The 24655-nt window shown below is 30.8% G+C and overlaps 1 protein-coding gene across 1 annotated transcript in view; it reads left to right on the top strand.

Annotated features, from left to right (window-relative positions):
* PolZ1 (DNA polymerase zeta catalytic subunit) overlaps window positions 1-24655 on the top strand; it is a 100432-nt gene that overhangs the window by 46259 nt on the left and 29518 nt on the right. The window contains exons 5-9 of the mRNA XM_067266323.1: window positions 6571-6652; window positions 6846-6973; window positions 10264-10358; window positions 16932-17036; window positions 23157-23241. Of these exons, the coding sequence (XP_067122424.1) occupies window positions 6571-6652; window positions 6846-6973; window positions 10264-10358; window positions 16932-17036; window positions 23157-23241 (495 nt within the window). The remainder of the gene's footprint in view (window positions 1-6570; window positions 6653-6845; window positions 6974-10263; window positions 10359-16931; window positions 17037-23156; window positions 23242-24655) is intronic.

Raw genomic sequence — 24655 nt, 5'->3', positions numbered from 1 at the left:
CTGATTTGTCCCTTCACACGCTGTATGATGCATCAACAGCGTGTGAAGGGACAAATCAGCTAGACTCATCTACGTATGTATAGTCGAATAGAAATATTTTCTGTAAAGCCATATTGGTCCCGGCAATTTTTATTAACAAATAAAGTTGATTATACTCTATGTATAAAAAATTCATATCTGAATAACTATGGAATTTTTATAGATTACAAACTCACAAATGTAATATTTATAACATCTGTTTTGAAATTTTTATTAGTTGCATATAAATTATTGTTTTATGAACAGGTACAGCTGCAGTCATAAACATATTGTGCTTTTACTATAACTGATAAATTTCTAAATAATATGATTCTATTATTAAGTCTAAGCAAGTAATTAAATTTATTTTGGCTCAGTTTTATATAAAAAATAAATATGTAGTAAATTACAGTAGAGTCCCACACAACTTGGGGGATTCATTACACGTTATAAGAAATTGCGTTATCAAAACCTGCATTATCACACGATTTATGAAAGTTTAAACCTTTGCCTATAAGTTGAAAAAAAAAACCATATACCTCTGATCGACAAAATTCAAGGGTTGTTGCTTGCTTTATTTGCGCATTGTACGGGACTCTACTGTATTTAGTATCTATAAACTTAATTTGTACGTATTTTCTATTTTTATTAATGAATTAATTCAGAATGTGGTAGCTGCTTGTCAAATAGCAGTTATAAATCAAAACTGTCTACTATTTTAGTCTGTGTTAAAAATTAGCATAAATGTAGCCTGAAATTCAGTCTTTAAATGTGTAAACATTCATTAACCCAATTTTTTTATCAAAGACAAATGATCTGCCAGATTATATCATGCTGTAATATGACTATAAGGTGAAGATCGGATGTAGATCAGAGTGGCACGACTGGAAACTTATCCGCATGGTAAGCAGAAATTGTGGGTTCGAGTCCTGCTTCGGTCAGTTTGTTTCTTCCAGAAGTTTCTAAATTAAAAACTAAATATTAATTTATCTATAATTATTAAATTTATCAAGAGAAGGTGCTTAAAGCCTACCTCTAGGCAAGATTACTTAATATTTAATTATTGAATAGTAGCCATATTATAGCTCGATCTAATCTTGCAGATTGTTTGGTCTTAAATGTGAGAACCCGAGGGATGTACTTGGAGATAAGAAACAGCACTGAATTGGCACACAAAGTATTAGACAAGTGTCAAGAGAAAGCATTGATTATTTTGCTGGATTCAAAGACACTCACGCTGTAAGGAGGATGATTACAATGTTGAATGATAAAACACCGAAACAGTTTAGAAGCCAGATACATTTAATTTGATAGGTTTTTGGGGCAAAGAATATCTTTATATTCTTTGCCCTGAAAGCATTTATAACAAGTTTATTAACCAACACACCCAAACTACCTTAGAATGCAGCAATACTTTAATAACTAAAACCATTTTTGGTCATTTTAACGACCTTCTTCAAGTTGAATACATAACAGAATGCCATGCAGAATTTTAAACAATAACATTCTTGAATGCAGATTCAAATGTTGTGATAACTTTGAACATATTCAAAAATAATAACATAAAAAATATAGAGAAAGGAATACAAGCAATTATTTACAGGTACTCCTCACTTTATGACCTATCTGCTTAATGACCATTCTCACTTACGACCAATCGAGTTTCGATCTGCAATTCGGGGAATCCCCTTTTTCAGCTTGAGTGTCAGTCAGTGGTGAATGGTAACATGTGCACTAAGTTTACTATAATAGTCTTATCTATATATATATAATCGAGACGAGATGATGATGATAATAATAATAATAATCATCATCATCATCATCATCATCAGCGCAGAGCCTATACAGTTAGGAGTTGAAAGTTGAAATTTGGTGCACAGTTAGGGTACATCATGAGGACGCACACTAAGAAGGGATTTTCCAAAATTTCTCCCCACGGAGGAGAGGGACAGGACTAAGGCTTAACACTTCCATCAACAATGGAAGTGTTAAGTAACAATGGAAGTGTTAAGAGAAAGCGACGTGCAAGATGCAGATGCAGTTTTTTCATTTTTGCAGGAAATCAAACATATTTTTAGACCCATCTAAAAATTCTCTAATTATTCCGGAAACAGGGGACCCAATTCTGGCATTCTGTGAAAACGTGTAAGGTTGACTATAATGTAATAATCTTAATCTTCGCTATCGTTACTTTTGCCCGAGCAATGCCAGGCCTACCTGCTAGTAGTACTATAATAGTCTTTTTATAAATAAATTTGAAGTTTTTTGCATAATTTGTAAATTTTACAACGATCCTATATTCCTGGTCCAAGCTCCTCACTTATTGACCTGTGGCGATACGCCATATTGTTGTATATATGCAGTGGTGATATTCGAAATAGTTAACAAAGGGTTCGCTAGCAGAAAATTTTTCCTTGACAATCACCGACAAACGAAATGGAAGTTTTGGCTAGAAATAAATACAATACCTTTTCTTGCAATATATCTAATAATCAGTGGCGTATTTGGAACGTAAGGGGCCCTGGGTGAAGACCAGGTAACAATAGTATATTACTGCTGTCAACTTTTTTTCTTAGCAGAGAAATTTTTCACCCTGAATGGCACTGCTGATAATAGACAGATGTCATCATCTCTCGAAATACAACACCCTTTTTATTTTGCTGTCCATAGCCCGACACATGTTCCACGGCCATCTTGTATTATCTCTCATGCGTGAGATTGTGGGATCTCTCTTATGACTGGATTTAGTTTCAAGAACTCTCTTGAATCGATCATGATTAAACCTCGTTTCGGTCGAGATTGAAACAGTCGAGAGAGATCGCACTAAGACATAGTCCCTGACCTTGCTCACAATCTAGATTGAAATGCTCGGTGCGAACGGGGTATAAGGCTCTAGTTTAGTAGTATTACAGAGTATAATACGTATATTTTAATATATTTAAAAAAAAAAAAAACAAAACAAAACCACTGAGAAATGTTCCGTGTGTTTAACAAGGTTCGGAAAACTGAAAATTTTAACAATGGGTTCGGCCGAACCTGTGCGAACTCGCTAAATATCACCACTGTATATATGTCTGTAGTGTTAAGCCTAATATTAAGTTTTATTAGTCTTTTGTTCTATATCTTTTCTTCAAACTTTCTAACAGTCTTTTCTTCCTGCTGGTGGGAACACATTTTTGTAGAATAACACCGAAAAACAATAGTGTGTAAAAACCCTGAGGCAAGTCGGGGAGGGAGATTAGGCATTCCAGGGCTAGCGTTGAGAAGAAGCGGACGAAAAAGAAAGAGGTTGTCATTACTGATCGAGACAGAGAGTGCTTAGGTCATCTGCAGGAAAAGAACTGACATAGACGAAAACTAAAATCGAGAGTTTGGTGAATACTTAGAAATCATTAGATCGGAGTTATTGAAAAGGACAGCTACAAGTGACTGTGGTGCAAGTCTCCATTTCGTCAAGAGTGAAGACCAGACAAGAGAGAAACCCGGGTACCCCACCAGCATTTTTCTTCTATTCTTACCCTTCATTTTTTCCTCCCCTATTTTCTTTTAGATTATAAGTTAGTTTAAGATAGTTTAAGTTAATCGGAATATTTCGGAAAGGGCTACAAACAAAGAACATTGTTGCGTAAACGTATCACTCTCCTTTGTGTGTACAAAGTTTTACCGCACCAACATTGTATATATTGGCAGTGTATAGTTGGGATCTCAAAGAACTTAGTGTATAAAGAACCGTGCAAACCATTAATAAAATATTATTTTATTGTGTACAATCTTTTATTTTATTGTTTGTCTGCGTGTACACCACAGACCAATTTGCTTAACAATGTAGTCGTCGGAACGGAACTCTGTCGTAAAGTAAGGAGTATCTGTATTGTAACATCATCACAATGCAAGACTGCAATTTTTAATCATATTTTTAATATAATTTATTTAAAATATATTCTTTTTATCTCAAATTAGTACTATAGCGTCTTGCTCCTGTACATCATACTTTTCCATTAGCAATGGAGTCATGCTAGTCATCTATTAACTGCTTTCGGGGGAAAGTTTTGAATTGAAATAACATGACTTCTGGTTTGCATTTGAAGTTTTTATATAGTTAATTGGGACTTCCTGTCCCTAAGGTTCCCATACATGGTCTTGAATTTAATTTATCTAACACTGTTCTTGAGATTAAGAAAAGACAGACGGACAGACAACAGTGGAAAGGTGTACAAATTTTTTCAAATTGCAGCTCAACAAGCACTAAAGAAATAACTACATTAAATATGAAATAAAGAAAAATACCAGTGAACCAGTAGACATAAATCTATTGAAACAAAAATGTAAACAGTCCATGATAGCTGTTGTGGGGCTTCAAGTCACTTATGCAGTTGGTATTCAAAAAGAACTTCCATGCCATCGAAAGAGAGTTTTTATGATTAATTCAATTTTATTAAAAATTGTAATTTGCTTTGAATTTAAGCCAATATGTTCAGTGCACTTGTTAAGAAACTGTTCAATTTGTCTTCGAATGAATCTGAAGATAAACGTTTTTGAGATGTAAAATATATTATTATATTAAAACTTCTGGCTACCGAGCCTGCTTGTGTTTTAGAAGCCAGAATCTGTTATCATATTTAAGAGAGTAATAAAACAGACAAGCTGAATGTACTTTTTATAGCTTATTACAATGGTTTTCAATGGGGACACCACAATAACACTTCAGGGGACTGTGAAATATGGTGCTGAGCAGCTTCTTAACACTTTTGACATATGACTTGTTACAGTAGCCCCTTTTATATCACTCGTTCTGATATATGACATTATTTTTTTTATCTTCCAAATATAAAAGCGCTTTAGCCAATAATGGATAGATTCATTGGGTATATTGCACTACCTGATATATTGCTTATTTGATTTGTCTCCCTACATGAGTGATATAATGGGGTTACTGTACTAAAAACACAGTAACACTGTATTGATAAAAAAAAGTAGGAGTGTTGCTTGAAAGACAAAAATGACAAAGTTGGAGGTGCAACTATTAAGAAAAGGCTTAAAAAAACTACCTTAATATACAGAAATCCTTCTGTTAAAAACAAAAACTTGAGCTGCTCATTCTATTTAATACTGTTTATTCAATTTAATAATGATTACTCTAACTAAAAGTGAATTTATCTATGCTGTGTTACACTTTATTTTTACAATATTGTCCTTCTAAACAAAAAATAATCCAAATAAACCTGTAACTAATTGCTCAACTTTTCTAGCAATATTTAAAATTTTGGTGGTGCCACCTGTTATCACATTTTATTAAGAAAACTTTTTATATTTTTATCTATTATAAAATGGCAAAAGCTTAATTTCGAGAAGAGGGATGGGTTTTATAAAAAATTGTAAATGCTAATAACAAGTAAAATCATCATTAAGTCCGTCCCTACTGGAGATACGCACGACCCTCATTTTCTCCCCACCCCTCGACCTTTAACAACCGAAATTTAATAGCATCGATCCCCTAATAAACAAATTTCCCTGCAAAATTTCTGAAATTTTCGAGAAAAAGCACCAGAGTTAATGAGCTTCAAAGAGGGTGAACAAAACTGTGCCATGCATGCGCACACACACACTAACATCCATACATGCAGAAATTATTCCTAAATTTCTTTGCATTTCTTGACATTTCAAGTCCTAAAATGAAAAAATCTTGAGGGGTCAGTTTTTGACTGATTGCCATACTTTCCGTCTGTTATATATAACAGTCAAAGAAGTAAAAATAAATTCATTTAATTTTTATTAATATTTAATATAATTCAGACTGTTAAAATACTCCAAAAATAATTAAATTGTCATCAAATTATTCAGATTATCTGATGAATAAAATTTTATTTATACTAACTAACTAAAGAATAAAGCCAAATTATTATCTGTCTACATTTTGGCTAATTAAATATACAAATGCAATTTAATTTGGACCAAAGGCAGGCGACTAAGTTGCCATTATTCACTGAAAAGTTAAATTTAATAAAAGACAGTGACTTAATAGCTTAGCTTTAGTCCAGATTATATAGCATTTGTATATTTAACTAACCAAAATGTAATCCAATAATAAATCAGTGGCTTGGCTTCTGATATAATCATCGATTGCTGCCATCAAAAACTAATTTAAATGACTATTGCAAACTCCCACAACAGAGAGATCTCTTTTCAAGATAAAGCATTATATCTACCCTTAAATGCTGCTTATCTTATTGCAATAATCAATTCAATTATTTTTAATGGATGTTATATATTTTTGAGCACATTACAAGCTGTACGGTTTAATTATATATTCCACTATTGATGTACATTTCTTATTGATAAAATTAAATATTTTGGAAGACAAGCAGACGACCTTCGTAAATTCCAGCAGAGAGATTTAATTAGACGTACACTTTTGATTCTACTGGAATTTCTGAAGATTGTCTGCTTGTTGTTATTGTATTTTTATTCCAGTTTATGAATAGTTTTGAATATTTTGTTGAAGAATCTTTAATGGTTTGTTAATTTTTTTATAAGCAAACAAATATTTTTCAGAACTGTAGAATTACTTCAAAATGGAACCATTATGAATCAAATTATGCAACCGCACGAAGCACATATACCGTATATATTACAAGTGAGTTTCATATGATCAAGAACATGCATCTTACTTTATATTAATTGACAAAACGTATATAAAATTTATTGTATAAATAAATGAATTTAAAAATGAAAGTAAAAATACTTACTGTTTATTAAAGTGCATTTGATTTTATTAATAAGTTGCTTAATTAAATTTTAATTTGTTTTTAATAAATTTTTTGTTTCAGTTTTTCATTGATAACAATTTATATGGAATGGATATGATAAATATCTGTGAAGTAAAATTTCGAAAAAATTTGGATGGAAATTCCCAGAATTCTGTATCGCAAAATTGGAATACAAGTGATTCAAACCGGTAATATTTTAATGAAATAATGAATAGACAATATACAAGTTAAATATATTCAAATTATATATAAAAACGTAATGTTTACATCACCCTAAATTAGGTCAGTTGTATATACATTTTAACATATGAATTTATAAATGGCTGTTGCTATTAGGAACAAAGGAATAGTCATTATATAACTAATACAGTTTTAGTATTTCTGCAAAGAAAATAAACCATTTATTGTATTTTTATGATTGAAAGCACTCTTCCATGAAGATCAACCATTTTGATCTAAAAATAAGACTAAATAAGCCATGTGATTTAAAAACAAGAATAGTTTATCAAAAGAATCAAAATCAGACAGAAAAAAATGTATTTAGTCATATATAAGATCCAAATTTGTGTCCTTTGTTTATCCTGAATTCTATCCACTTAATTAGAGCATTTCTCACAATAGTGAAGGAACTAATTTTGCTACTATTTGGAATCATATTTTTACCCCAAACTCAGTTATTGTCAATTGAATTTTGGTTTCTTTGAGTGGGCATGTTGTTTATTCATTAGTGTTTATACTTTGATCTTACACTTACCATATTTTACGGATTATAAGACGCTACAGGCTATAAGACGCACCTTAATTTTTAAGCAATTTTTTAAAAAAATACCTATAAGACACTACGGACTATAAGACGCACCTGAATTTTGGAGGCAATTTTTCGAAGAAAAAAGTGCGTCTTATAGTCCGTAAAATACGGTATATTTAAAAAAGTATTTTAGTTAAGTAAAGCTAGTTTAGTTAGCAAAGCAAATTGTTTTTGTTTATAATTTATATTATGGAAAATAAGTATAGTTATTATTTTTAGGAACTTTTGTTAAACTTCCAATTAGATTAGTTTGTTCTTTGGCAGATTTGTGATTTTAATTTTAGTTTCTTAGAACTTATATATGTTTCAGATATAATGATAATAAGAATATTAAGTTGTAATGTCTGAATAGATGAGCAATTACTGGAGTCATTTGATTGTCTTAGAGGGACGAGCAGCTTTTAACTAGACAAGACAGAGTTACAATGTCTAAGTTGATGTCTGAATTATGTGTGTTTGATTTTAAGTGATAAAAGAAACAGTGCACCCATAACTCCAGTAGTATATTTAATAATTCAAAAGTTTTTGACCTAATATCATAAGCCTTCCTCAGTGAAGTACACCAATTTAACATCAAATGAACACACGAAAGTATATTGAATGCAACGGAAGTAATTTAAAAATTAAAAAGCATTCTAAAGAGAATGCTCACACAGAAAATTAAATTAACAGTTAATTAAAAATACAAATAAATGGTATGAAAGTGATAAAAATAAAGATTAATACAAAAACAAAAATTAATTATAAAAGGACAAAGTCCAAGTTACATTTTGTAAATGGACTTCCATGCTGTAGGTAAAGGTGTGACATTCCTATGATTGATACAAAGCAGTTTTTGGTTGGCTTTAAAAATTTCTAACAATTCTAGGGACTTAATAGTACAGTGGTGCCTCATATAATGTACTTAATCTGTTCCAGTGCACGTCCGTTAAGTGAAACGTCCGTTATACGAAACGCATTTTTCCATAGAAATACATGTTAAAACATCTAATTTGTTCCGCAGCATAAAATAACCGTACTGTATCATAAAAAAAATTAACATGGGGTACGTTCTTTTATTCCTCTGCGTAACTCTTCGCGAGCGACATCTGTTAAAAAATTTCTGCGGAACGTGTTCCTAAATTCCGGTGGGAGTGCGCGCCGTCAAACGGCAAAAACGACCGCTTGTAGCAGTAGTTTACTGTGGAAAGCAACATGGCGTCTTCCATGGCTCAGATAGTTTCGTTTCCAGGTCCATTATGTGGTTTTATGAATGAAAATTTAGAAATTGTGAAAGCGCAAGTTAGTGCATGCAGTGGTGTGTCTTTACAAATTTTTTTCGAATGGTAACCAGCATTCTAATTTTTTTCGTGGCTATTTTGAATGCGCTTTCAACAAATAATCCATTTTATGGTTAAATTTTACAATTGGAGCCCTTCTTTTGCCTTTAAAAGCTCATATTTTAGAATTATAGATTCTTCCATCACGATACTATCGATAGTGCGGGCGCCGCCATCTTTCTTTCTTTCACCGTCGTTCATAAATGCCTACAAACAGCAGCGCACTCCCGTAGTAGCAGAGACGCAGAGCGACTGCTATGAAAGAACGCACCCATGGAGCAGTCATCAATTATGCCGAAAGTCCGTTGCTCGAATCACGTAACGGCCAAACAGAAAGTTCGTTGTTCGCAGCATCTGTTATTCGAGGCGTACGTTATACGAGGCACCACTGTATTAGGGTTCCTAGCAGGTGTAATGATTCTGGCCTCATCCCATTTTATCTGTATATCCTGTTGGGCAGCATATGCTGCTAATGTGGTGATATTTATCTTCCTTAATCCTTTGTGCCAAAGTATGTTTGGTAGTTCCCACATATGTTAAATTTGTGTCAAAACACTGGTCCTCAATTGGAGACCAGCATATTAAAATTTTTAATTTTTAAATTACTTTTGTTGCAATCAATATACTTTCGTGTGTTTATTTTATGTTAAATTAGTGTACTTCACAGAGGAAGGCCTATGATATTAGGTCGAAAACTTTTGAATTATTAAATATACTGCTGGAGTTACAGGGTGCACTGTTTCTTTTGTTTCTTATTCTCCAGTTAGAACTTATTTATTTTAAGTGATTGTTTTTTTATTTGGAAAATTTAATTAAAATAAATTAATTTGCAGATATAAATTTCCATATATATATATATATATGGGAAAATTGTACAAATTAACAAAATTGTTTCACTGCATAACATATAATTAGGATTCCTGTTATTTTCAGATTAATAGATAGGGAGGGACAAGAGTGTCTAGTAATATTAAATTTTATGATTGTGCTAGATAAAAACATGTTTTTAATTGACCAAAAATTATTTTTAGTTCCAAAATTTTATTTTATTATTGAAGTATTATAAGTTACATGAAAGAGAGGGGTTTCCAAAGTCAAAATTGTCTACTTTATTTTGATTGAAAACAAAGCAAAAGTGAACAAATAAATAATACAATAATTTGTGACAAGAAAAATTTTCTAATTAATAGATTTCCAGTCAACTTACTGATTCCAATAGTTAGATTAATTATTTTAGAATGAATTCTTTGTTTATAACTTAATAATTTTAGTTGTATAAAGTTAAAAATAAAAGTGTATATTAATTACTACATAAAATATGACTTTATTGATTTATATATTATTATTACAGTGAAATGTTAACAGGCAATGTGCAAAGACAAAGTTCCTGCGAACTTGAAGTGGATTGTTGTGCTAAGGACATTTTAAATAAGCGAGAAGAAACTGGTAAGCAATGAATTGTTCATAAACTCTGCACCATTTGTACATTTACAGCAACCAAATTTATTACAAACACAAGTGTTTTTGGCTAATTTTGTAAGCCTGTATCAGGCCTTCGTATAGCTTCCAATCTAATAACATTCAAAATTGGAATGTTACTCAAAATGTTGTTATTTATAAAATTTTAAAATATAGAATATAGATAATGTTCATAAATATTCTATATTTTACATCATGCATTTCCAGCAACCATAAATTTGGTTGCCGAAAATGCAGTTTAATAGTTTCAGCTCTGTTTAAATAATTATTTATAAATGAATTATGTAAAAATGTGGCATTTCTTTTTGACTACATCTTGCCTTCATATTAAAAATGTTAAACTAAACTCCTTATTACATAGGACTGTATTAAGTAAGGAGTTAAGTTTAATTTTTAAATTTTAATTAGTACTTTACTGATGATTTTTTTTTATAAAATGGCACAAAATGATATTTTAAAATTTATTTTGAATATTTTAAAATAAATGATGAATTTCTTTTTCAAACAAGTAGTTTAATTTTACTTTTAGATGTCTCTAGTTTGCATTTAAATTAAAATGTTTCAAACGTGCCATGATTACTGTTTAGAATAGCTTAATTTATATGCAAACCGAGTAGGATTACATTAAAACTAAAATGCATATTTACAAATGAAATTAACCTAAAATTAATGACTCTTTTTACAAAAATTTCAAAACAGGATAAAATGTCTTTTGTAAAGTTAAGATTTGAATGATTTTGCAGTTTTAAGTGGAACATTATTTATCAAATAGCTACTACAACAAAGATGGCATCTGATATAATAATAGTTATTATTATTTTATTAAAATTATTATAAGAATAATTTTTAAATAAAAAAAAATATTTTCCAACAGCTAGTTTGAAAAAGATTTAAAAAAAATACTTTATAATACTTAAACTAGATTAAATATGCACATAATTTGAATTTTGAATTTTCATTTCATCATTGCAAGTAAGCTAAAAATACATATTAGATATCAATTCTTTTTGCCTCTATGTCTTTTCTCTTATCAATTTCTGTTTGTATCTTTGTCTATTTGATCTTGTTTATTAATAGGACTTATTACATTGGTGTAGTTTTTGATTAGCAAATAGAGTATATCTTAGTCAGTAAATCAAAACAATAATAAGTCTTATTAATAATCAAGATCCAAGTAGACAAGGATACAAACAGAAATTGACACAGATCAGATATTGAAATACTTACGTTTACAAATAGGTTTTGTTAAAAAAATTTTAATACTAGTTCCAAACATTATTTAGTAATAGATGGTGCTAACAATTGCTTTCTGAACAAATTGATAATGTTTCAACATTATTAAATTTCCATACATAGCACCACCCACAAGAAATGACTTGTGTATTTGGAGCAGTTGGAGGTACACAAAGCCATTAAAAAAAATGCTACTATAAGCTTTTGAGACCTAGAATCCTTCCCCCTGGCATGGAAGTCGATCTACGAGCTGTAATCGTAAACCTCTCTTTCCCTTTGTCTCTTTCTCTCTTACGTCACCCCTCTTAACACATACATGACAATCTATGTCTCTTTTTAGTAGCTGCAGTGGTTAGTTAGCCTTGAAGGATGCCTATTTAACATGGGCGAAAACATTAGCTGTTTACATTTCTGTTCTGGATTTTGGTTTATTTTGCCTTTATTTATTAACCATGTTTAACCAGTTTTGAGTGGTTGTTTCTATTGCAAATATAAAATTTAATAATATAATCTACTTATAGTAATCACTTTGGGCTTATACTGATAACATTATATAACATAATTAGATAAGATACTTAGCAAAATTTCTGATTTTATTGACTCCAATATTAATTAAAAGGATATTTTAAAACAACTGAAAAATGGAAGTAATAAACAAATTTTAGTACATTATAATTTGGACTAAAGGCAGGTGGTTAAGCCACAATCTTATATTAAATTTAATAGTTAAAAATAAATAAATTAGAATATTTGGAAGAAAAGATTGATCTTGAGCAGAACTTATGTTTACTATGCAGATGTTTATTTATCTATATTTGGCTTGATTTTGTATGTTTAGTTGTGTAACTTGATTTATTTTAATTATTTTTGTTAATGTTGCCATAATTATAATTAAAATTATTAACTCACACATTTTGGATCATGCTAATGACTGATAACAGTATCTGTGATTACAGTAAGTGGAGTCTCTTGTATAAGGTAATGATTTTCCTGTAAGAAAAGTTTTTGTGAAAGTATAATAGAACACCTTAATTTTGCTGAGAAACATATATTTTAATCACAAACGTTTTCAACCTGATTAACAGGTCATCCTCAGGTCTACAAAACGATAATGGAACATAAACGTTCCATGTATAGAATATAAATATTTAAATCAAAATTTAGAACAAGAATTTAAAAAATATACCATAGAAACGGAATAAAACATAAAATTAAAATATATAAGAGAATAAATAAAAATAAAGATAAAGTAAAAAAATTATAACTAATAGTTTTCCAATAACTAATTCTAGCATGAGTTTTCAGTGAACTTTTTAATCATGTATTTCCACGCCGACGACAGGCTCTCAGCATCCCTCGCATTCAAACATCCTTCCCGTAGTCTACTCTTATATATTTCAATCTTCTCTGCTGTCATTGATAAAGTGGGGGAAGATACTGGTTTTATAATCGTTGCCTCGTCCCATTTTACTACCGAACCTTGGACTTGCGACATTTGTGATAAAACTGTGGTATTGGATCCTTTTTTTACGTTATACCGATGTTCCTTTAGCCTTACCCCTAAGCTCCTGTTGGTGACGCCGATGTAGTCTTTCTTAACATCCAGCTGGATGTTTTCATAAGGAACTTTATAGACACCTGGTTTTTCTTCTGCGTTTATTCTATCTTTATCATTTCTCAATATCTTATATAAACTTGGGGCCCTTTTTAAAATCATTCTTGCTTGTTTCTTACTAGCCACTTCTTTCATAATACTATTCAAATTACTGTTATACGTAAACTTCAAGCGTCTATTGTGAGCTGTATTTAATCCTTGTTTCTCATTCTTCTTTTCATACTTTTTGAGTAATCCAACTATGGTGCTTTTCCTGTAGCCTAGGGCCTGAGCTATTTGCAATATCCTTTCAATTTCTTTATTTCTGTACAACTATCACAATACAAATATGCTATTTGATAATTGATGACAGAAATAAAGAAATTGAAAGGATATTGCAAATAGCTCAGGCCCTAGGCTACAGGAAAAGCACCATAGTTGGATTACTCAAAAAGTATGAAAAGAAGAATGAGAAACAAGGATTAAATACAGCTCACAATAGACGCTTGAAGTTTACGTATAACAGTAATTTGAATAGTATTATGAAAGAAGTGGCTAGTAAGAAACAAGCAAGAATGATTTTAAAAAGGGCCCCAAGTTTATATAAGATATTGAGAAATGATAAAGATAGAATAAACGCAGAAGAAAAACCAGGTGTCTATAAAGTTCCTTATGAAAACATCCAGCTGGATGTTAAGAAAGACTACATCGGCGTCACCAACAGGAGCTTAGGGGTAAGGCTAAAGGAACATCGGTATAACGTAAAAAAAGGATCCAATACCACAGTTTTATCACAAATGTCGCAAGTCCAAGGTTCGGTAGTAAAATGGGACGAGGCAACGATTATAAAACCAGTATCTTCCCCCACTTTATCAATGACAGCAGAGAAGATTGAAATATATAAGAGTAGACTACGGGAAGGATGTTTGAATGCGAGGGATGCTGAGAGCCTATCGTCGGCGTGGAAATACATGATTAAAAAGTTCACTGAAAACTCATGCTAGAATTAGTTATTGGAAAACTATCAGTTATAATTTTTTTACTTTATCTTTATTTTTATTTATTCTCTTATATATTTTAATTTTATGTTTTATTCCGTTTCTATGGTATATTTTTTAAATTCTTGTTCTAAATTTTGATTTAAATATTTATATTCTATACATGGAACGTTTATGTTCCATTATCGTTTTGTAGACCTGAGGATGACCTGTTAATCAGGTTGAAAACGTTTGTGATTAAAATATATGTTTCTCAGCAAAATTAAGGTGTTCTATTATAGTTGTTTAATTGCTGAGCTCTTTTAATGATATAGTTTTTGTGAAAGTTTTATTATTAAAAAGTTCTAAAAAATATCTAAAATGAATTATAATATTAATACCTGTTCTATATAAAACACTAATATTTATTTTGTCAGTTGCTAGATAAATGAAAAAATATTAAACACACACTGTATATATACCATACATGGGACACCATTATTGGCTACCTGTTTTTAATTTGGCTGCATTGCCATTTTACAACATGTAGATCGGCAATTCGTAGAATCTGAGAGGTAGGACTGTTGGATTTACTTCATTGTGGGGGGTAATCTTTACAATAACATATATTTTGTATTGAGAGTTTATTAAAACTAATTCCACAGTGTTGGTTTAGAGAGCTTTTCAGTGACAGTTTGGTAACAAGCATGGTCATTGTGATGCTTCATCATAAAGGACTGTTTATATCTGTGGGTGATTCAGTGGCATGCTGATAGGTCAGTGCAGAATATGTAAATCAGACATACACAAGTCAAAACAATACGAATGTCTCAAAGTGTCGCATGAGTAAGAGTGTCTTTTATGCGGCACCTATGTCTCTCAGCTGGTGGCATTGACATAGTGCAGTAGTGCATCTTGCAGGAAAGTAGGCATTTGGATGATGTAATTTTCAAAATGTAATCCATTACTTGGGTTTCCAAATATCTAAAGAAACTGGGCAGTTATTCAAATAAATATATAACCAAATAGTTTACTTGTTATTTTAATGTAAAAATGGGTAACCAAAAATGACATACCCTGCATTGGCACTATTTTTTTAGTCCCTTCACTCTCATAACACTAAGAGGATCTTCAAACTCATTGTGGGTTTGGCCAGGTCACAATGGGCAGTGGGGTGGTGAGAGACTGAGTTCAATATATCCAGAATGGACCATCCCAAAAAAATTCTGTTTTCAATCTGTCTGAATTTATTTCCAATTTCTCAGAGTGGTAGACTGACACCTTAACTGCTTGGCCATCTAACTGTCATTGAAACTTTATTTGAAAATATTAAATTAGAAGATTAAATTATATTTGTGAATATATAAAGCTGTTTCCAGTAACTATAAGAAGATTGTCTTAATAACTTCCATTGTAATTAATAGAAAATTCTTTTTTATTCTGAAAACATTTTGTTTTGCAAGTTATTCTTTATTTTACATATTTATGAATTGTTGATCTGGGATGGCTTTGGATTTTTCATCTTGATGCAGATTATAATGCATTACAAAATGACCTTTCTGTATTTTTGTATCAAATCACAGACTGTTTAATAATCAGCCAGTGATATAAATCTGTACGGTGCCATCTTAACTTATGGGCACATTGGGCAATTGCCTAGAAAACTTGGACTAATCTTTGCACAGACCAGAATTTAACACTAATTTACCTAGTTGAGTAGGGAGAGCCTAGTACCACTCTAACCCCAGGGGCCTAATATGCTGTTAAGATGGCCATGAATTCATATTATATATTCTTTTTACAATATAAACTTTTAACCCCTTCCGCTGCGCTTTTTTTTAAAATTTTTTGAATTAATTATGTTTAATTACATTAAAAAATATTAAAAACGAAAAAAAAACGAAAGAAATGTGTTAATTTTGAAGAAAACACTTCAAAGTACAATTTCCTTTTTCTCGCCTTAGTGCGAAACTTGACACTGATGAGTCATTGTTTACACAGCTGGATGACCTTGAGAACAGCTGGTGTCGTGTTTCGCGGGACATTCTCATGAAACTCTCGGGAGGAGAAGGGTAAAAAGTAGGGTGAATACTAGATGGCGGGATATTTCAAAACTTTTTTTTTTAAATTACGATTTTAATTGAAATTTCCGACCCCCCGACTTAATTAAACGTAATTATAAAAAAATCTATTAATTAAAAAAATTAAAAAACTATTGGATGTTGTTTTTTACATCAGAAAATAGCTTTAAATAACTTTACCGAAGTAAAATCGGTGCGCTAGAAGTTTAGAAGGATAAATAAAGTTCTATAAAAAAATCCCATAAAAAAACAATTAAGCGTTAATTGCCCGTCATTAAAGGTTAATTAAAATCGCAATAAAATTTTTTCGCGCGGGAAAAAATTTTTCAAAAAATTTGGGGACTGAAAATACATCCGAAAGTCCAAAAAAACATTTTTTTTTCGCCGATTTTTTTTCTCCGAGGGTCTAAAACACCATTTTCTGTGTAACGCTATGTAAACCGATCGAACTCAGTTCGATTGCGGGTACGAAGGGGTTTTTAATTAATCTCTAATTACTTAAGTACATCTTCCTCATACAATCATATTGTTTATCATTTAATATATTTTAATCAAATCTGGTTTTTATCCAAAAATATTCAATAAACCAATATTTAGTACCACTATTGCAGTAAGTTTAAAGAGCATTTTTTTTTTTTTTTTAATGTATTTGAAGATACACCTAATATGAATCCTGGATTAGCTGTGATGTGGGAAGAAGAACGCCAAAGACAAGAAAATAATGGGAAGACGTTAGAGTTAACACCACCAACTTCTAATGGTATGTATTTTTATTAACATATACTTAATGATTCAGTTTCTTAATATCCTGATTAGCCGGTTTTAATTAAATATTGCTCTTGTTGATAAAACTTATAACATTATTAGAATTTTTGATAGCCGTGCGATTAAAAATACATATCAACCACTGATTTTCTGGCATGCTTGATTTAGAGCTTTGCCAGATTAATTGACGTAATGTACTAATAATTTAATAGTACACTCTGGACCACTAATCGTAGACATTCCATGCCTTTAAAATATTATGGTCTACTAGATAGATAAATTAAACATATACAGAATTCTAAATAGAATGTTACCATTTTAAGTTATTATAACTTATGTTAATTATTATCCAAGAACATTGTAATATACATTAAAATGTTGGAAATCTGTCCAAGTTTCACATTTACTCATTAAAATTTCTCAATGCATGCACCTTGTCTCACATGTCACGCATCCAATCGATACTGAAATTCTTCCTATGTAAATAATAAACGTCTTAAAGCCCGATGTGTATAATGAAGTAACCAACGATTGCCTGAAAGATCAGACTATAATCTGGCTAACTTAATTCGCCAGATCTTTCAGGCGATCGTTGGTTACTTCATTCTTTCTATGCTTGCTATGGCATGTCCATTGTCATTCCGTCCATGGCTGCCACAATTTGATAGCTCCTACAGGTTACTCACATTGCACAATCATGAGTGATTTTGACTTGGACTGACTTTTATATTTGGTATCTCCTTACATTTGCATATGTTTTTGGAAAACAGAGCTATGGTTAAGAACAAGTAAAATGAGCTAAAACTACACAGAATAGAGGAATCACTAATAGCTACAATATAGATTTGAACATGTGCCACCTGTGGCCATTCAGTAAACAAATCTAGAAGCCATAGGAATTTTAAGTGCCCTTTTGTAATTCTATTTGGATTAAAAGGAATACTAGAAAATTGTTGGTAAATGTGCTATTTTATATAAATTAAATAAGATAGGAAAAAAATAACATACTATACTAATATGCAACCGATATTATTGCTATTCTGTGATTTATTTAAGAAATATTTACCATAAATACTAGGTGAGAATGCACATGCTGTAATGGATTACATACTTTTGTAATACCCTATTCACACTGTACATTTTAAGCAGGATTAAGATTTAAGCAGAATTATGTTAAGTCGCATTGTCGAAAACAAGATTAACTACTCGTTTACACTAAGTAGGTAAAGCAAATTATTCACTTAGCCCTCAAGTGGGTGTACTCAATATTACATTTTAAATAAAATCAAACTTTTGCGTATTTTTCATAAATCATCATAAATTAATTTATATTTATAATTTAAAATATAAATAACTTATTTAAAATGCATAAGACGTCAGTTAGGAATTATTAACATTTATTATCAGTGATGTCATTGTCGTTGGCAGCACGATTCTCTCAATGTTTATATCACTTTAGCGATAGAACTGTGATAAGAATGGATTTTTGACAGAAATTTATATATATATTTTTTTTTTCGTAAACAAGAAATTTATATTATTATTTAAACTTCTTGTACCGAAGCAGCGTATACATGCTAACAGAGAAGAGTATTGTTTGAGAACATTTGTACCTGTACATCTGCTTCCGCCATTATTTTTGAACTTGTAGCGGACCCCGTGGAAAGCTTGAAGCGATTTAAGCTTTTTTGAGAAAGCGATTTAAGCTGAGCCGGTTGTTGGTAGTTAAACCGGTTTAACGTTAAGTCAGTTCCGTTCATATTTCATACCTTAAGCTGGCTTAGTCATTTAAGCTGGCTTAAAATGTACAGTGTGAATAGGGTATAAGATTCTAGAAGTGATTCTAGAACTGTGCAGAATGGCATTGTCATTGTTTAGCAAAATTAACACATGCCATTTCCCATTGTGCATTATTTGAATGTAGATCATATCATTAATGTGAAAATGGCATTATTTATTTATTTTACTAAGATATATTTTTTCTAAGTAATCATTTAATCTTCATGATAGATAAAATAAGCTTGTTATGTAATTCAAATAATGTTATTTTGATTTAAACACTACAGATGGTAAAATACATTAAACATTTAACATAAATGTTATTTTATTGCACACACACACACATATATATATAGCATCAATACATGCTTTTGTCACATCTTTCAGAAGATGCCAATGGGTCTGACAATTTGTTTGAACAGTTACATAACGATCGAGCACCAACCAATATTATTTCATATATTGTTGTTTGGTTGGATGTTTCTATCCTTTTACACTGTAATGATTGCACAAAAATATACAAGCCTGATACAGTTGCAAGTTGTTACTTAATTATATATATTTATTCTATGTTCCAATTGTAGACATAAAGAATATAAAATCTGGTGTAGGAAAATTGCTCTTTATAAATGTGTATGTGTAACAAAAGATATGTAGCATTATTGCTGTAGAAGTCTAATATGATTAACAGTAGCACTGTGTGAATTTATCAAAAATGAAGGCAATGTTATGGGATGTAATGGCCAAGCAGCTTAGTACAGGTTTATCTGTAATGTCAATAAGCAGCAAATTTTTGTATGTCTTCGATCTTGAAAATACTATCAAAGATATCTACAGTAATTTTATGATTAACTCCATACACATACATTCATTTACCAGAAATACTATTCCCTGGATAAATTTATCAGAATAGACATATTTATCATTGATTTATTGCATATTATTTTAACAAATACATTTATCACCATTACTAATCATTTATTAGTAAGTAAAGTAGAGCGTCGAAAATTGGCGTCAATTGGGGACTGGGGTTGTTCCAATTAGTCATTTGTTCCAATTTCCGACTTTGTACGAAAAAATATATTAACCTGTCCGATGTTCAAATTTTTCTCCGTTGCGTGTCGCTTTGTGTTGAATTTTTCTCTGTTGCGTGTCGCTTCGTGTTGAATTTTCGTCGATTTTAAGCCTAACGAAAATTTTTATAATAATAATCGAGGCTATCGTATCGTTAAAAATTATTTCTTTATTTTGTACAAACAAAATAAATATATTGAAGAATATAAAAACATGAAAATTATACTTTAGAAGTAAATCTAGTATCAAAAACGTTCGATTCAGCACGACACAGTCCGACTGAAAATCGTTCCAATTTCCAGCCATTTCAATTACCGACGTTCCAATTAACGACGCTCTACTGTATATTCTTATATATATCTTTTAACCTGCTGTAGCTGCAATTTGACTTTCTTCTCTTAATTGTGCCAGTTAATAAATCAGTGCAGTTGTTCCATCTTCTTTCATATTTGTTTTAATAATCATTAAATATCTCCAGAGTTCCGAATTTTTCTCAAATTGTGCTAGTAGTGATTTTAATTTTAAAATATCTAGTTTTCTTCAGTTTTTATAGCTGCTTTGTCATGTTTTATGTTATTTTTAATCTGTTACTTATTTTATTTTATAAATTTAAATAATCAGTCAGTGATAATTATCAAGTATTATCTGCTGAACTTAATTTGTATCGTTATATATACACACACATAGGATAGATAATACATTCATAGGAATGAAGATAATTATAATCAATTTATTTCAATAAATTTTTTGACAAATAATTTTAGAATTTGTCATAAATAAATAAATATTATACATTAAAATAATAAGTAATATACCAGAATTATAAACAGAGATTAGTTGTCTTTATAATTATGGGTCAAATCTAATTTTAACAGAACATTTTGTTAATTTAAATAATTCACTCTTAAACGGGCAGATTAATGCATCTAGAGAGCTTTGTGTTCTTGAAATTTCCATTTGTACATAAATTTTAATTTAGAGGTGAGACCCTAGCCAATCATTTTCTTCTTTACAGGACAATTCTTATTTATTTGAAATACAGACAGTCATTTAGACAATAGTTGTTGCCCCAATACAACAAACAATAAACAAATCACATTAAAATGATCGATATAAATGATAACAATAACAAATATAAAAATAATAAAAATAAACAATCTATCATGATTTTCAAATTCAATTTGGAATTGATATTTTGCAAAGCTGTTCTAATATTACAAAAATTATCTAGGGATTAACTAATATGATTTCTACTTAAGTTATCAAAACTATCAATCATCTTTAAGACAGTGAATATTCTGTTAAACTGAAGATTTACCAATTTAAACATAATTACAAGACAAAGAGGGATCAAAGACCACTTTCCGTTGAGCCAGCTCCACGTATTTGGTGTTTGCCAAATTTTGAACAAATATTTTACCAGTACTGAGTAGTGTGGATGATTTACTCATGACTGATATTTGGTATTTGTTGTCTCCTACTCCTTGTAGGTACATTGTGCCAAATCAAAGGGGATGAATTAGCAATTATTTGGCAGTCGGCAAATACTGAACATGTGGAACCAGCTTTAAACCGAAAACGTTGTAAAATTCAAAGAATATCGGCATTATTTACTGCTGTTTATACAGAAGAATCTATATTTTAAATGATTGTATATCTATGATGACAACTAAAATAATTACTCTGATTCAAATGTATACATTTTATTTACAAACAAATAAAGTCCATTCTTTTTACCTCTATGTTCTTACTTGTATAAAGGAAAATCTTCAGGTGAAAATAAAGATATTTTATTTTGACTTTTGACTAAGATCTCTGTTCGCTAATCAGAAACTACACCAATGTAATTAGTCCTATTAATAAACAAGGTCCAAGTAGACAAGGTTACATAATAAATTCCAGTTTATATTGTTTTATAATATCTGTCACATTATTTGTTATTTTTATTTAAAATCACTTGAATATTTCAAAAAGAAAACTGTGTAATAATCAAGGGTCAGCATAACTCTTTCTGTTTAGAGTTGTCATGGCTAATGTCAAAATTATGTTGAAAATTGAAAAAAATTTCATAAGACCCATTTCGCCAGAGAAAAACATGACTAACGAGCAATTATTTATTGTGACATCGTCACAGTGCCAGGCTGCAATTTGTAATCATATTTTTAATTTATGTAATTTAAAATATATGCTCTCCACCTCAAATTATTAGTGGCATGCCCCCGTACAGTACATCATACTTTTTCTTTGACAATAGAGTTAGGCCAGTCATCTATTATCTGCTTTCGGGGAGAAAGTGTGGCTAGCCAACAGATGTAGGGACTCAGTGCATATTCGCAGAACACCAACCGTAGCACTGCATCGCTCCTATTTTAAAACGGTACTTACTTAAAAGACATGCCACGTATTTTTGAAGACAAATGATTGCTGGATTATATTTGGCTATATCAATGTTACTATTAATAATTCAATGTTAAATAATTTGGTCTACAGGCGGGCATTAGGTGCCATCTCTTAATAAATTTAATAAATTAAAATTAAAATGGTTACATTTATTTTCAATAAACAACAATTTCTGCTTTTATCTCAATTATTACTATTTTTATTCTCTGTATTTCTTCATTTCTAAGATACACTTTATTTATTTATTTTGTCTGAAGTACAGATGTATCTTTGTGTTGAAGGCAAGTTATGCTTATGACCCAAAACAGTCATCACCACTCATTGTGAGCGGACCAAGTGATGTGTACCAATAATAGACGTTTTCAGCTTCACTGATAACAAATATTTAATTTAAACTCCTTATTTTAAGGCTTAAAATGCTTTTGAGACAATATTATGGTGCAATATTATAAAGATTAGATATTTTACATGAAGAAGGGCTTGGAAATATAGCTGCTGAACAGTGTTTTCGTATACATATACTAAGCTGTATATCCTTGCAGCATATCTAGCTTGCTTTATATCCAGATGAAAATGGAAATGCGGTTGCATAGTATTTGTACTGTTTTTCTAGCTTGTTCTCTACAAAACTCAATAAAATTGATTACTTAAAATTAATTTTTTTTAATATAAATATCTTAAAAATTAATTGTCAAACTTACAGTGTGCCTCTGAATTGAGGAAATATGGTATTAGAATATTTTCTATTCAATAAAAGTAGAAAATATATTTAAAAAAAATATTATATATTAATTTAGTTATGTTATATTTTAATAAATTAAATATATCAGCATTTAACGCATTATTGTTATTTTATATATAGAAAGAGACAAAGTTGAGCCGTCGGAGAGTGAAATATTTTACACGAACAGGTTGAAGTCAATTATTAGGCAGATATCTGAATCCAGGTAGTTATAAATTATTTAAAATATAAAAATTCAGTATACTTTAATATACAGTGGTGTCTCGTATAACGTACGCCTCGAATAACAGACGCTGCGAACAACGGACTTTCTGTTTGGCCGTTACGTGACTCGAGCAACGGACTGGCTGTGAACAATGGACTTTCCGGCACGATTGGTGACTGCTCCATGGGTGCGTTCTTTAATAGCAGTCGCTCTGCGTCTCCGCTACTACGGGAGTGTGCTGCTGTTTGTAGGCATTTAGGAACGACGGTGAAAGAAAGAAAGATGGCAGCACCCGCACTATCGATAGTACCGTGATGGAGGAATCTATAATTCTAAAATATGAGCTTTTAAAGGCAAAAGAAGGGTCCCAGTTGTAAAATTTAACCATAAAATGGATTATTTGTTGAAAGAGCATTCAAAATAGCCACGAAAAAAATTAGAATGCCGGCTATCATTCGAAAAAAACTCGTAAAGACACTTACATCACCGCGTGTGCTAACTTGCGCTTTCACAATTTCTAAATTTTCATTCATAAAACCACATAATGGACCTGGAAACGAAACTATCTGAGCCATGGAGGACGCCATGTTGCTTTCCACAGTAAACTACTGCTACAAGTGGCCGTTTTTGCCGTTCGACAGTGCGCACTCCCACCAGAATTTAGGAACGCATTCCGCAGGAATTTTTAAACGGATGTCGCTCGTGCAGAGTTACGTGGAGGAATAAAAGAACGCACCCCATGTTCATTTTTTAATGATACAGTACGGTTATTTTATGCTGCAGAATGAATTAGATGTTTTAACATGTATTTCTATGGGAAAATGCGTTTTGTATAACGAACGTTTCACTTAATGGATGTGCACCTGGAACAGATTAAGTACGTTATCTGAGGCACTACCGTAATGAATGATGATTAATTATTTTATCCATTTTTTATTTGATAAATCTTAACTTAATAATTTTTACACAAAAATTAAAATATTTTAAGAAAAATATTAATGTTATACCAAATGATCTGCCATGTTTTATCAGGCTCAATTATGGCTACAATTAATAATTAGTTATAAAGAAATTTTGCCTACCTCTAGGCGATTAAGATGTCATTTTGTAACTGGCAACGTGTGAGCACGATAAGTGGGAGTTACAGGTTTGAGTCTCATTTTGGGCCAATTCTTTTTATACAGAATTTTCAAATGTAAATATTAAATATTAATATATTATAAGATGGCAATTTCCTACCTCTAGGCAAAATTACACTATATCTAATTACTAAAAATGTAGCCATAATGTAGCCCAATACAATTCGGCAGATTGTTCAGTATAAATATCAAATAACCCGATTCTTGATTAATATTTGTATTAATGTTATAAATTTCTTATTTGTGTATTTCTAGTTTCAGTACAAAGATTCAAA

The sequence above is a fragment of the Centruroides vittatus genome, unplaced genomic scaffold (assembly GCF_030686945.1).
Source record: "Centruroides vittatus isolate TY-2023 unplaced genomic scaffold, ASM3068694v2 contig_2726, whole genome shotgun sequence".
In the NCBI taxonomy this organism is placed as follows: Eukaryota; Metazoa; Arthropoda; class Arachnida; order Scorpiones; family Buthidae; genus Centruroides; species Centruroides vittatus.
The sequence above is the reverse complement of the archived record's forward strand: the minus strand, read 5'-3'. Positions and strand labels throughout refer to the sequence as shown.